This window comes from Balaenoptera borealis (assembly GCF_965194805.1).
Source record: "Balaenoptera borealis genome assembly, chromosome: 11".
In the NCBI taxonomy this organism is placed as follows: domain Eukaryota; kingdom Metazoa; phylum Chordata; class Mammalia; order Artiodactyla; family Balaenopteridae; genus Balaenoptera; species Balaenoptera borealis.
In genome coordinates, this window is record NC_138868.1 from 27528697 (window position 1) to 27543012 (window position 14316).

The window sequence follows — 14316 nt, forward strand, 5'->3', positions numbered from 1 at the left end:
CTTAAAAACTGTAGTTATATACTCTAATAACTTTCTATAATTATTTATGTCAATAATTAGCACTAGTGCATTTGGTTTTGCTGGACATTTTAGCAACTGTTTATAAAAATATTAATAAGCTAGTATCATGTTAGTTTTTTTCCTTTGCCCACTGAATACAAGATAAGTTGACACATTTATTTACAGGCTCACCAAGGGCAATCCATTTCATGCTATAGCATTGACCCTTCACAATGATCTTGTAAATTAGTAGTCTATTATAATATGTACAAGTGACCTTTAATTGCACCAAGAGGCTTTTTGTTCAAAGCTTTTTCAGTGCTACACCATAGCTACAGTATAAGTTGGTAAAATATTCCTTAGATTACTGAGCAGGAATATCAACAAAAAAACGCCCCTATAAAAATATGTAAATAAAAATTTTGAGGTATTTAAGTCTACACTATAATAATGCCTTTTAAATAACTATTGATCACAAAGATAAGCTATTTTTCAAATTATATAAGAATTAAACATTTAGCAGATTCATAAACAATTTATTAAGTTCTTAAAAATCTAATCAAATACAACTTTGTTTTTGATAATAGCCTTTGGAGACAAAAAGAGTTAAATCAAACTTGATACTAGCTTCATTTTACAACAGAAAATTTTAACTTTAGTAACAGATACTCCCTCTCTTTTTACTAAATGACTATACAATTGGAACTTTTACTACTTTGAAATGTTTAGTGAAGAATCATATACCTAACAAAACACAGACAAATACATTCCAAGTGTTTTTTATATTAAGTAGTGATATTTAAAACAAATTTTCAGTAAAGTATAGGGTCAGATATTTCGACTGATATACTCAGAAATTTCTGAATGACTGCAATATATTTTTGTCATACTTACAAAAAGTTGAAACCAAATACTCAGTTTCATTAAACCATGTATATTGGGTATCTTATTTCTGGAAGGCTCATGCCAAAATGATTTAGTTTGATTCTCTACAACAATGGTGGGTTGACTTGACAGCACCTGACAAAACAGTTCAGTGAACTTCACTGTACCAGATACAAAGAACCTGAACTGGCTACTCTACAGAATGTCCACTGTGGCAGAGAGTTATGACAGTAATAACTTTGACAAAATTTTAATTTCTACTTAAATAAGAGAACTGCTTTACTAGTTGTGTGGCCAAAGGCATTTCCATTACATCCCAGTTTCTCTTAATTATTTATTATGGTCTCCCAAATCTTACCTTTTAAAAATTAATAATTTATATTTAATCTCATATTTCCTTAATGAGGAACACAATTTCTTCTTATTACTAAACTATAGGAAACTTTTTTAGTAGTATTACTCTACAAAAGGAAAATATTTTGTGATCATAAGATTTACTGTTTAATTTTGCTTAAAGGTGGTATTCAAAGAATTTCCAATAAATGAAACATTTGCAACAGAAAAAAAAAAAGGTTTTAGTATGAATGGATCAAACCTTCATTAGAACCAGTTATTACAAAAGGGGAGGCAAAATTAGAAAAATTTTTTTAATTTTTGAAAAACTGAATTTGGTTGACTCTTACTATAAGTTGTATACACCTTAATTATCTGAAGATAATTTTTGATGCTCCAAAGATGATACATTAAAATAATTTAGAAAAATATAAAATGTAATATAAAAACATGGTAACTATCTATGAGCAAATTAATATTTGCAAAAGTACCTGAATGATGTCAATTATACTTTAATTAAAAAAAAAAGTACCTGAATGTAGAACTTAAGTGAATACAATAATAATATATTGTAACTAAATTTGGGATACTTTTGAACCATATCAATATAGTTGACTAGAATAAGGGAACCATATTTCTCTGTATAGAATACTTTCCCCACCTTATTTAGCTAAGATCTAGAAATCCTGCAGAAGTGGATAGTGTTTTAGTGAAAAGGCTTTAGTTTTTACAAATTAATTTTTCTATTAAAAACCCTTACCCGGGCTTCCCTGGTGGCTCAGTGGTTAAGAATCTGCCTGCCAATGCAGGGGACACCTGGGAAGATCCCACATGCCGCGGAGTAACTAAGCCCGTGTGCCACAACTACTGAGCCTACGCTCTAGAGCCTGTGAGCCACAACTACTGAACCCACGCACCACAACTACTGAAGCCTGTGTGCCTAGAGCCCGTGTTCTGCAACAAAAGAAGCCACCGCAATGAAGAGTAGCCCCCACTTGCCGCAACTAGAGAAAGCCCGCGCACAGCAATGAAGATCCAACACAGCCAAAAATAAAAAAACCTACCATATACCAGAAGTAAGTAAAAAATGAGGAAAGAACAATCCTGCGACTCTAATTATATATATATATATATATAAAATATTTTGCTGTGTTATATGTGTGTATATACACAAACACACACAACACACACACATAACATAGCAAAATATTATATAACGGAGAAGCTAAGATAAATCCAGTCTGAGTTTTATAATGTATTTATAAAAATAGAGTAGAGGGTTTCCCTGGTGGCGCAGTGGTTGAGAATCTGCCTGCCAATGCAGGGGACACGGGTTCGAGCCCTGGTCTGGGAGGATCCCACATGCCGCGGAGCAGCTAGGCCCGTGAGCCACAACTACTGAGCCTGCGCGTCTGGAGCCTGTGCTCCGCAACAAAAGAGGCCGGCCACGACAGTGAGAGGCCCGCGCACCGCGATGAAGATTGGCCCCCACTTGCCGCAACTAGAGAAAGCCCTCGCACAGAAACGAAGACCCAACACAGCCATAAATAAATAAATAAATTAATTAATTAATAAAAAAAAAAATAGAGTAGAAATTCTTGTTAGGAACAAAAGAATTTTTAACTTGAATGTTAAAAGATAATGTATAAGTATGCATGTATACATACATACACACATATGCTATGTTTACCTGTACATATATGTACGCACCTACATATATACCTACACATTTTTTGGAGGTTCGTTCTTTTTTAACAGGGCAGAGGCTTTTTTGGCTTATGTACTGAAGATGAGATGGTGGTTCACCTTGGGGTGTGCTGAGTAGTTAGTGGTTAAGAGCACAGGCTTTGGAATAAAACAGACTTGAATTTAAGTGTCATTTCTGTCAGTTAGTATTAACTCTGTGTCTTTGGCTAAGTTAAGTTGCTTGATCTCTCTGAACCTTAAGTTTCCTCATATGTAAAGTATAGGTAATAGTGGTACATGGCATTGTGAGATCTATGAGGAAATGTCTTTAAAGCACATGTAGTAGTCTCAGGACTCAAACACTCAATCAAACTTTTAATTTTTTATTAATAATAATTAGCAGAGCTCCTGAACATGTTAACTTTCCAGTATGATTCTGCACATGGAGTCAGAAGATCTGAATTTAGTCCTGGCTCTAAGCACAGCTCTATGACTTTGGGACTGTTTTATAACTCCTTATATCTCCTTATTAGAATGTGCATTATAATGCCTATGGCAAGGGTTCCTATGAGGATCAAATAAGAATTAAATATGGTAATGTATGTGAAAGTACCCAACACAATGCCTGGAATAAATGAGATACTCAACACACATTTTTAAAGAAAGTTATGATAGATACAAGTTACTTTAAAAATAGTACTTTAACAGTTTAACAAATATTTATGGAATGCCTACTACACATGCTCAGGATTTAGCTGCAAACAAGACAGAGTATGTCCCTACTCTCGTGAAGCTTACAACAGATAAGGTTGAGTGAGGTTGGGAAAATAAACAAATTAACTGATAAACAGCTATAGTAATACATAAGAGTTACACTATGAATTAAAATAGGGTACATGATAGAGGGTAGCTGAGTGAGTACTTCAGATGGGCCAGTCAGGGAAGACCTCTCTAAGAAGGAGACTGGACTATTTAATCTATAATCCAGCGATAAGAAAAAGCCATGAAAGGAATGGAGGAATGAATATTCTGGACATTTGCTGTGCAAAGACATTGAAGAAGGACTAAGGATATTTTTGGTATAAAAGTATCCTCAAAGCTACCTACATCAATCAAAAAGCTCATGGATACCATCTTTATTAAGCTCTGCTATGTATTTCTTACTCTTCCAAGTACCTTGGAGGCTATATTAGTAAAATATATGTTCTTACCTTCTAGGAACATAAAAATGCATTTAGCTGATGAAATGGGACAGCCATGATTTGTCATCATTTTTTGTTTTCTCTTTTCCTATCCTCCTTAGACACTATAAATAATACATTGTGGGGGGAAGTGTTTCAGGGAATAACATGTAAACTGAGTGAATTCTGCTACATACAGCAGTTCTACAAAGGCTTTAAAAAAAATAATCCTTGAAGTACTGCAATATAATTTTCCTGGAGCCACATCATAGAACACATACAAAAATGTTTGTATCTGCAAAATTTAGGAAGGAGGAGAAGAGATATTTTTCTACTTGTACCCTTATGCAATGCTAAATCTGTATCATCCTGGTCTCAAAGGTGAGATTACTTCACTACAGGTACCACAGGATCTTTAGGAGAGACCCATGGACCGAAGACTCTTTGGCAAGATTCTAAGTATTTGACTTTTGCTTTATGCAACTATCTCGTTATTCAAATATATGCTTTCCTTAAATTTCCTAAGTAAAATGCAGTAGGAATTAGTATAAAAAATAGTGCAGTGTGAAATATTAGACCTTAAGTTCAATTTATAAAAGGATGATATTTTTATAGAAATGATTCATAGTCAAGGTGTCATAGATATTTAAAAGTATCTCTCAAAGAAACAGGATTCATTTGATGTAATGAATTACAAGTTTAATATCTTAGGTGTTGCTGACCATACAGAAACGTTAAGATATGTAATAGCCAAACATGAATTTACTCTTCCTTGCCAAGAGAAGCACTGATGTTCTGCCAGCCAAACTCACAGGAAGCATGTGAAACGAACACAAAAGCAAACAGGCCTTATGCTGCCTAAGGGAAAGTCAGCAAGATGGCAGCTTCAATCATTTGGAATAATACTAAAGCAGCCTTAGGCTCTTCTCAGAATGGAAACATGTCACTATTGCTGCAATATTCCAACAAATCAGAATGCAGAGAAAAGAACACTTATGCAATCACGTCCTGGAAGGGCACTCTACTCAACATTTAAGTGCAAAATAATTATAAAGAAATTTCAGAAAAATTGCAGTGAACATAAACGACGCAGGGAAAAATGTTTTTTCTTTCAACATGCTTAATAGGTTTCTAAAAAGCTTACCACTTAGAAACAATTTCCTTTTATTTCCTTTTACATTCTCCTTAAGGAATTATTAATGTAAAGACAAATTTTTATGAAGCAGTAAGTGAAAAGTTTGGGATTCAAGCTGCCAGTAAGAAATACTCATTCCCTCCCCACCACCCCCAATATAGTACTATTACTTTGGAAGTTTGATCAAAGGGAATAAGCTTTCACAACATTTATATAGGAAGTTAAAAAATACTTCAAATATTTTGGGAACTTACCTAATCAGTATACTTTTAGCATGTGTCTAGTCATGTAGCCATCTTTGGTCAATCATCAAAAAATCAAAGGCAAATTGGCATGACTCAACCCTAACTTTAATACCGCATGATTGTGTCGTGTAAGCTTGTTTTGTGTGAGAGCTGCTGTGGTTTTAGCAGAGAGATTAACAACCGGACCTAAGCTGGCCTCCAAACCTTGCCCTGCTGATGCCTCAAGCTCTTTGAAGTCTGACCATCATACCTGGCAAAACAACAGTGGGAACTAGGATGGTGTCAGATCTAATCAAATTGTTCGCTGCAGCATAGCTAACTATGGGTTCACTAATTGGCCCAATTTCGGATTATACCTTTTGCTACAGATTCAGGACAATAATTTAGTTAAATGATGTTTTTTTTTTCTTATCTCTTCTAATTAAGATTCCAAAGTGGGAAGAAATAGGATTAGACAGAGTCTCAAAACTGTGTTCCCTTTAAGGTGGTATGCAGTTTTGATAGGCTCACTATGACATGTGAAATATATAGAGCATAGTAGTAACTCAGCTTCTGGAGATTCTGTGAAACCTTTATGACATTACTGTATGTCTACATCACTTGGGAATTAAAGTGTAAATATGGGGATGATAATATAATGAACATTAAAATGTGAACAGTATAAAATGACATTTCTACTGTTAAAGAATGTTAATTTGGGTTTACTTTTGAGAAATGATTTTATCTATAAGAATAGATGTCTATGTTCCACTTTGGTTTTCTTTTTGCTAACTGCAGTATATGTGGGATTTGAAATACCAATCAATATTTGTGGAGGGCATCATTATCAGAAAAGGTATATTTGGACTACATGGTTAATGATGCTACAACCTAATAATGCTCCTGAGCCAGACATTTATGTTTCCATTTTTTAAATTTTTGTGACATAACTGTGAATTGACACATAAGTTAACTCTCCCTTCCCTCTACCTCTAGATATGGTAAACATACAGTCACCTTTCTACTTCTCATTTAAGAACTAGAAAAGCTGTTTAAAAAATGTAGGGGAGTAAGGAAACCTAGGACCAAAGATATCATGCAACACTCTAAATTGTCCAAGGTTGTCACAGTGATTGACACCCTTGTAGTTTGCAAAAGTTTATGTTTTTCTAATATGTAAAAATTTCAAATAATTCTACTGAATCATATCAAGTATATTGTAGTATTAATATAAAGCTAATTTATATGGATGGCATATACTATTCTGGTCTTAATACTTAAGAATGAATCTACTAAGTGCATAAAATATAATAGTTTCTTAATAAATACAGGTTGATCAATTATTCTGTGAGAAAAAGTTCTTGGTGATTGGAGAGGTACTGAGGTCTTGTATTCTGAATTAGGGGCAATGTATGACAAGACAACCATGAATAAAGTTGATTTACTTTGATTTTCTGAACTTTTAGTATTCATTTAGCATACAAAACCCACACAGATATGATATTTATGATACTCACTATTTTTGAACCAGTTAAAAGCCTACATAAGTATTGTTTATCTTTATACTGAAAATTTGCAGTGAACGGTGAATGTCTTTTGTATATTCCAGTATACCCCAGTAACCATACTTTCTGACTTGAACATAGAAACACTGAATCTTAGAGCTAGAAAACTGTCCAATCACAAGCAGAAACCTTGTTTGTAATAACTTTAATAAGGTCTGCACCTAATGTAATAATACATTATTATTATTTATATTAGAAAATTAGATTACTAGAGTGTGTTAAGATATGACCAAACTGAACAATACAAAATCAAAATAGCACAATAATATTAAATGGAAGTAAAAATGCTGCTCTGATCATGTCATCAAATTAAATACAGCTACATTTAAAATCTTACCAAATCTCTTATGTACTATAATTACATCATAATTACTAATATAAACAGAAAACTGGTTAATGATGATCCCAACATCAGAGAAGCAAAAATTATAGAAACTGAAAAAATACAAATCTAAGTAGTTATTTCATCTTGGAAGTGAAGTTATGTAACCTAGTTATACATTTTATAGAACTTAACTGAGAAGGTAGTGTTTATAGGTCACTTGACCAGTGGAACTTACATAATATTTATAGCTGTATTATTTGGGCTATTCTTTAAACTCCATAATTTATCTACATTATATATATTTCAGCAGAGATTTTATACCTACTAAGTCTGTGACTCTTCTTAGTTCTGGGATAGATACAAAGATGAAAAAGACATAGTTTCCATATATTGAGTCTATTATTATACCTTAGTAAAGCCTTTGGTTATAAAATATTTAATCTCAATATAGAAAATATAAATAAGCCAGAACAGTGCCAGGTACACAATAAGGGCTTCATAAATGCTAGCTATGATTGAATGGAGCTATGGTAAGGTCAAGAAATAAGTAGTATATTATGTTTAATCAGATATGCTAGAGAATTACTACGTATAGTTTACAAGGATTATCAACATTCAGAAAATTGGCAAGTTATTTCTTTTAACCTGAAGCCATGTTGAATCAACTTTAAACTTTCTCTTTTACTTATTCAGAATGCATGCCAGGATTTTAGTGTCATTACTGTAGATATGATCCTGCTATGGTTTTTGTAGAGGGGCTAATTCATACAGCTTTATAGTTGATGAATACTAAGTATCACTAAAAATTTACTGTGATTAGACAAATGCTTCCACCTGAATCTGGACAATACTAATACATGCTCCAAAAAGGGAGAAATATTCTTTTGCCTTCTCCAAATCACTCAAAGAAACTAGAGATTACTGGTTAAAGTTGCTCTACCTGTTAGAGGCCCTGGGTGGCTATTAGTAAAAACATATTCAGTTTTCATATGAAAAAAGGCAATGATTTAATAAATCAAAGAAAAGGGATGCTAAAAATAGAGATGAGGGTTTTTACTTGTTTCTTTTGCCCCTTGTTTCCACCTGTGCCACATTTTGAGACCATGTTACTCACAGTAAATTCCCACATGTAACAAATCTACCTGCATGGAATCAGAAAAGTTATTTTTGCTTTACCTGCTAAACCAACTTTCCTTCTGAAAGAAAGCCATGGATTCAATGTCTGGTATATTATAGCCTCAGACTTTACAGACTACTATAGTGTACATCTCCTTATTTTTTAAATATCAAGGCAGTTGTAAAAAAATATTTATTTGTTGTGCATATCAAAACACTGCCACTTGATGAAGGAATCCTCTTGTTTCCACTGCCCATAATATATCATGAAAGACTTGCTATCTGTTTCCATATGCATCTTATAATGTACAATGCTACATTTAAAGCACTTAATCTTTCGTGAAATACATGATTTTATCCTATATGTATGTACTTCTGTTAGGTTTGATTCTTTAATTCACATTTTTTTCTAATCACCAAATTGAATGTTATGGCATAAGTAAATAAGTTATTTAGAACATGTTTCACTTATATTTCTATACTTAAAAAAAACCATATTCATTAGGTTATAAGCCAAAAAGGTAAAGGATTTGATCAACTGTATTGAATATTAACTTTAAAAAAAGAACAACCACCTACTTGTGTTTTGTTTTTAAATACTGCTTCCAAATCATAGGGTGACCAATTATAATGGTTCTCTTAGTTTAGGATAGTGGGAAGAAGAGAGAGGAAATGGAACAGAAACCTAGATCTTTTATCAGCTCCAGTGGTAAAGTGTAGTAAAATGCAGTCACTATTAGAATCTAAAGTTATTCGAAGGAGAGGTCCTACTTGACATATAAGTCCTTTATTTCTACTCCTCACCCCCCAAAATAAGACCCAGTTTGTGTGTGTGTGTGTGTGTGTGTGTGTGTGTGTGTGTGTGTGTGTGTGTGTGTGTCTGTGTCTGTGTGAGAGAGAGGAAGAGAGAAAATAAACATGATTCACGTTACTGTGCTAACCATCTTCTCTGGGTGCAATATTTTTTTCACTAGGGAATCTCCTTGCTTAGTTTGTATGGTGACAGACATGATACCTTAGACCTGGTTGTCAGAATACTCATCTTGGGAGAAAGGTGCCACATGGAGAAAAATATCTTATATCTTTCATTAAATATATAAATTCCACCTAAAAGAAAATGAGGAGGCATGCTTTCCTTGTGATGCTAACAAGTATAACTTTATCCCTCTAAAAGTATTAGCAATATTATGGTAAATTACCCAATATTCTGTCAGAAAAACTGAAACAATGTTGAACAATTACAGTGTTGGGTTCCATTTCAATGGTTCCTTTTGAGAACTAAGGCAAATTAGCTCAAGAATCACTATTTCTACACTCTCCTTCTTTTGGCTTTAAGTGGCTTTTGAAGGGAGCATCCCCAGATGAGAAACTTCTAACACTACTGCAGAGATGACCTGCTTGAAGAACTGGCTGCCTGATTAACTATTAACTGCTCTCAATAGGATTAGATAATTAAGGACATTGATGACCATTAATTAGGAGGAGGGCACATTAATTTGTCACTGGATAGGGCCCTTACAATGATTTATAGGTTAGTGCCACTTGCAAATGGGAAGGGAAAGAGAAAAAGAGAGAGCACCATTAAGTTACCTTATCAAGTGGCCAGCTAAAGAGGGCAGAGGGTCAAAAAAGGGCCAGAGTGGTCACTTAAGGGTGAAGTCCCAAACACCAAAGCAGTGCCAAGCCACATTGACCATCATTTGGTGATGAAGTTAAAAATATGCTAATTTATTGGTGGCAATTCTCCCTTTTTATGGTTTCAAGCAGTTAAGACAAGTGGCCTGCTTAAGAGCTTTTCATTTGAAAAGAGATTAAACAAAATGGTTTGTCAAGGCTGCTTGGCTGTTTTATGTCTTTGTTAAAAAAAAATTGCACCAGTGACTATACTGATAACTATCACATCACCCAGAAGCCATCTCTCTCTCTCTTCTGAGCATTTATTTCACTAATAAATACACCAACTTTAATTGCTTAATAGTGCTATGTTCATTTGCTCTTTAGCAAGATTAAGTTGAAATAAATCTTTTGCACTACTACTTTCTGTCACTATTTCTGGCATAAAGGTCACAAAAAAGTTTAAGTTTCTGTAGAAAATTTACTTAAAGACGCTGGTGTAAATTATACTTTTGTTTTATTCAGCACGGAAAGCGAAAGGTGATTTCACTAATAGTAAAGAAAACTGCTTTTAGAATGTAGATAAGGATCTTCTTTTCTTAGCCATACACGATTGTGGGTAGCATTCACATTCCGCACACAAATAAGCACAGCTCATTAACATTTAATTAAACACGCTTTTGAAAGCCTTGGAAATATGCACGTCATACTTCTCATGTAAGTTTGGACCTTACTTTTAACAGACATTTAAAACAAAACCATTTTTGCTATACTCTAATGATATACCATTAAAATAAAAGACAAAAAAGGATAGTCTAAAAAAATTATTCTGTTACATCTAAAGAACTTAAAAATATTTAGCATGAAATATCTCTTATGAATTTCATTAAAGTAAAAGAGATACTATTTACCTCAAGACTGTGACTCAAACATAAAAATTCTCTCTTACCTCAATGGTGAATAGCTTCCTTTTTAATTTAAAAGCTAAGTCTTTGACATCCGATACATCATAAATCAAGTTATTAAGCTGAGGAATCTGCCGTATATGAATCAAACCTTGTGGAAAGAAAATTTAAAAAATTAAAAAACGCTGTCATTGTACGCATAAATTAAAGAGTCTTACAGCAGAATTCTGTAAATTTACACACAAGCATCCTCCCCCTTTTAAAACTGGAGCTTACTACCAGGAGCAATGAAGCAAATGGTGTGATTATACTCAAGTAATCAAGCAGAATAAGATAAACAGAAATCCTTGTGCGAGGAAAACTAATTGCACTTTGGTACAGAAGTACAGATGTAAAGAAGGATCTTAATACTTGTCAAAACTACAGCCGGTTTGCGTGTGATTTTCTCTTGTATTTACAGTAAGCAAATATGGCTATCACCTTGCATGCTGCCCACGGCACCACTGAGTGATCTTTATTTTATTAAATGCACCAGTAAGCAGCCAGCAAAACAAGGCTTATGGGTTACTGATAACCAGTGAAGCACTAATGAAAAGTATTTCATTTTATACCTTATTAATGACTTGAACAAACCATTGAAGAAAACTACATTTCAGAGCACACTCTAGGATCAAACATTAACCCCATGCCATCCCAAGACACTCATTTCTGTGGCATGTTAGACCTTTATGTAGCTGTTATAAGCTTTGTAACAGTGCTAGGTAAACCGTGAGCTTTGGCCTCTTGTCAGTAGAAACACTTGCTAATTTTTTCTGACAAGGGCACTGGATGGCTTTTGTGCAGCTTAATGCAGTTTCTGACTAAACTCGGGGTCATTTGCCACAGATGAAGACATGGAAGATTCTTCAGCGCGTCTCTCTGCCTGACTCAGCCCATATTTAAAAATTACCATCCCAAAGACACTGATCCCTCAACATGGGGGAAGAAGGGAAATCCAGATTTGAACAAATTAGATAAATCTTATTTACATAATTGCTTCTCTAGTATATAGTTTTGTGTGTGTGTGTGTGTATTTGGATGCTTAGTAATGTACTATTGTTAGCTTAAAAGGGTCAACTTCCAAGTGCTTAACTTCAGAAATGGCCCCTTCAAAAATAATTCACTAAAATATCTGACTTAATTTTTTAAACTTAAGAAAATGCAAAAGGTGTTATTAAGAAGACAGCTTTTACATACAAATTAAAAATATCTCATACAGAGTTATTTAGTAAAATATATTACAAATAATCACACCATACTTCCACTTGCACATTTATCATTTTAACATTGCAAGTGCTTGTTTAGCTAACTGTTAAATCAGGAGGCCTTACAGAGTGAATCAATCATTCATCAGGTCCTTCTTATTAACAGAAACTTTACTTATCATCAGAATCACCCATTAATCTGTGGCAAACAAAATTGATCAATCCAGAGATTTCAGCACAAAAAAATCACAGTTTTTCAACCCTTGAAATGTTTCAATCAAAATAATATTTTTTAGAATATAAAATATGATTTTACTAAATTTATAAACTCATAGTACTTACAAATGATACTCAGATATAACTTATAAAGTTTAACTTGTGTTTAACTTGAGTTGTTTTAACATAAAATGTAAATAATAAATTAAAGAAATAGTTTATCCAGTTATAAGATACATAAGTCCTGGAGATGTAATGTGTAGCATGGTGACTACGGTTGACAATACTGTATTGTATATTTGAAAGTTACTAAGACAGTAAATCTTAAAAGTTCTCACCAACAGAAAAAAAAAAAAGTGTAACTATGTGTGGTAATGGATGTTAACTAAAATTATTGTGGTAATAATTTCTCAATATATACCTATATCAAATCATTATGTTGTAGACCTAAAACTAATACAATATTATAAGTCAATTATAGTTTAATACAAATTTCAGAAAAAGAAAAAAAAAGGAAATAGTTTAACCTTAACAGTTCTCTTCCTACCAAAGCAACAGTAATATAGTAAATGAATTATATAGAGGGTTAATTTGGGCATATACCACATGCACACTTATGCAATGATCATGAGGCAAATTATTTTATGTAGTTTGTGTTCACAGTTTATATTTTCTAGCCTTTTAAAAAATACTTGATTGTTAGATCATGCTATTTTATTATTTTTTTTAAAAGGTTTTATGCCAACTCTTTAAAGCACTGGTGGTCATAAGTATCTTATAATCTTTTTGTTGGTAGACTCTAGAAATTGCCACAGTCCTACAATCACAATCTTACACAATCTTGTAGCAGGCTTCAAATAAGCTATTCAGTCTTTAGACTAAGGTTTTCCATGGAAGTATAGTAGTTCCACAATAATAATAGCAATAATTAGTATTCACTCAGAATAAGTAAATAGGTAAAAATTTATTATTCACCATACTCTATATTCAGCTTAGATATAAAATAAGCATAACTACTAAACTTACCCTATTGCGACAGTTCTATGTAGGAACTTTTATTTAAAAAAATCCCCAAATTAACCAAATGACTAAAATACTATTAAAAGTCAAAAAATATAAGTAAGAAGCCTGATTAATTGACCTGTGTTTATACTAGGGTGGTAACATTTTAAAACTTGCTAATAACTCTAACAACAAAATGATCAAAGAAAAGTCCGAATATAATAAAAGATGTTTACTTTCTGAAAATGTGATTGACTAGGACTTTTTAACTGTAATACAGTATGAATTTTATTTATCATACAGCTAAGCTTTGTAAAGTATAAACCACTATACATAGCTGTTATTATTAGAATTTATATAATATTTATTTCTAACATGGTTAATAAGTAAGACTGATTTCACAGCAACTTTAGGGACAAAATGCACATCTGACTGAGCCATGCCTTAGTACCTGGGTTTGACACCTTTCAAATAGCTACTATGCTTCTTAGTCATAATGTAGTTCGGTGACAAGCTGTCATGAAAGATTGGCCAGGAAGGAAAAACGTTTAACAGATATATTAAAAAATAAAATTCATGCTACATGACAGTAGATATTATGACTGGACAAGATTCTTCCAGGCAATTGGAACACGCCCTTTTCATTATAAAGATGCTGCTTACCATGATAATCCTTATATAGTGGGTTGGTTTCTTTCTCAGAACCAATAAATGATTCCAGACCAACTACTGTATCTGACAAGTTTGTAACACGAGCAATAATTGCTTTATTCTGTAAAACAAGGAAACAAAACACTCATGTTATATTTAAAATATACCATCTAGACAATGTCATTATGCCATCTCAGTGACAAACTGTAGAGAAGATAGACTATCAACATGGAG

General features: G+C 33.1%; 1 protein-coding gene across 1 annotated transcript in view; it reads right to left on the reverse strand.

Moving 5' to 3' along the window:
• The window catches only part of ELP4 (elongator acetyltransferase complex subunit 4), a 235213-nt gene that overhangs the window by 110972 nt on the left and 109925 nt on the right, over positions 1-14316 (reverse strand). The window contains exons 8-9 of the mRNA XM_082343808.1: positions 14095-14203; positions 11014-11120 (exon numbers count right to left, since the gene is read on the reverse strand). Of these exons, the coding sequence (XP_082199934.1) occupies positions 11014-11120; positions 14095-14203 (216 nt within the window). The remainder of the gene's footprint in view (positions 1-11013; positions 11121-14094; positions 14204-14316) is intronic.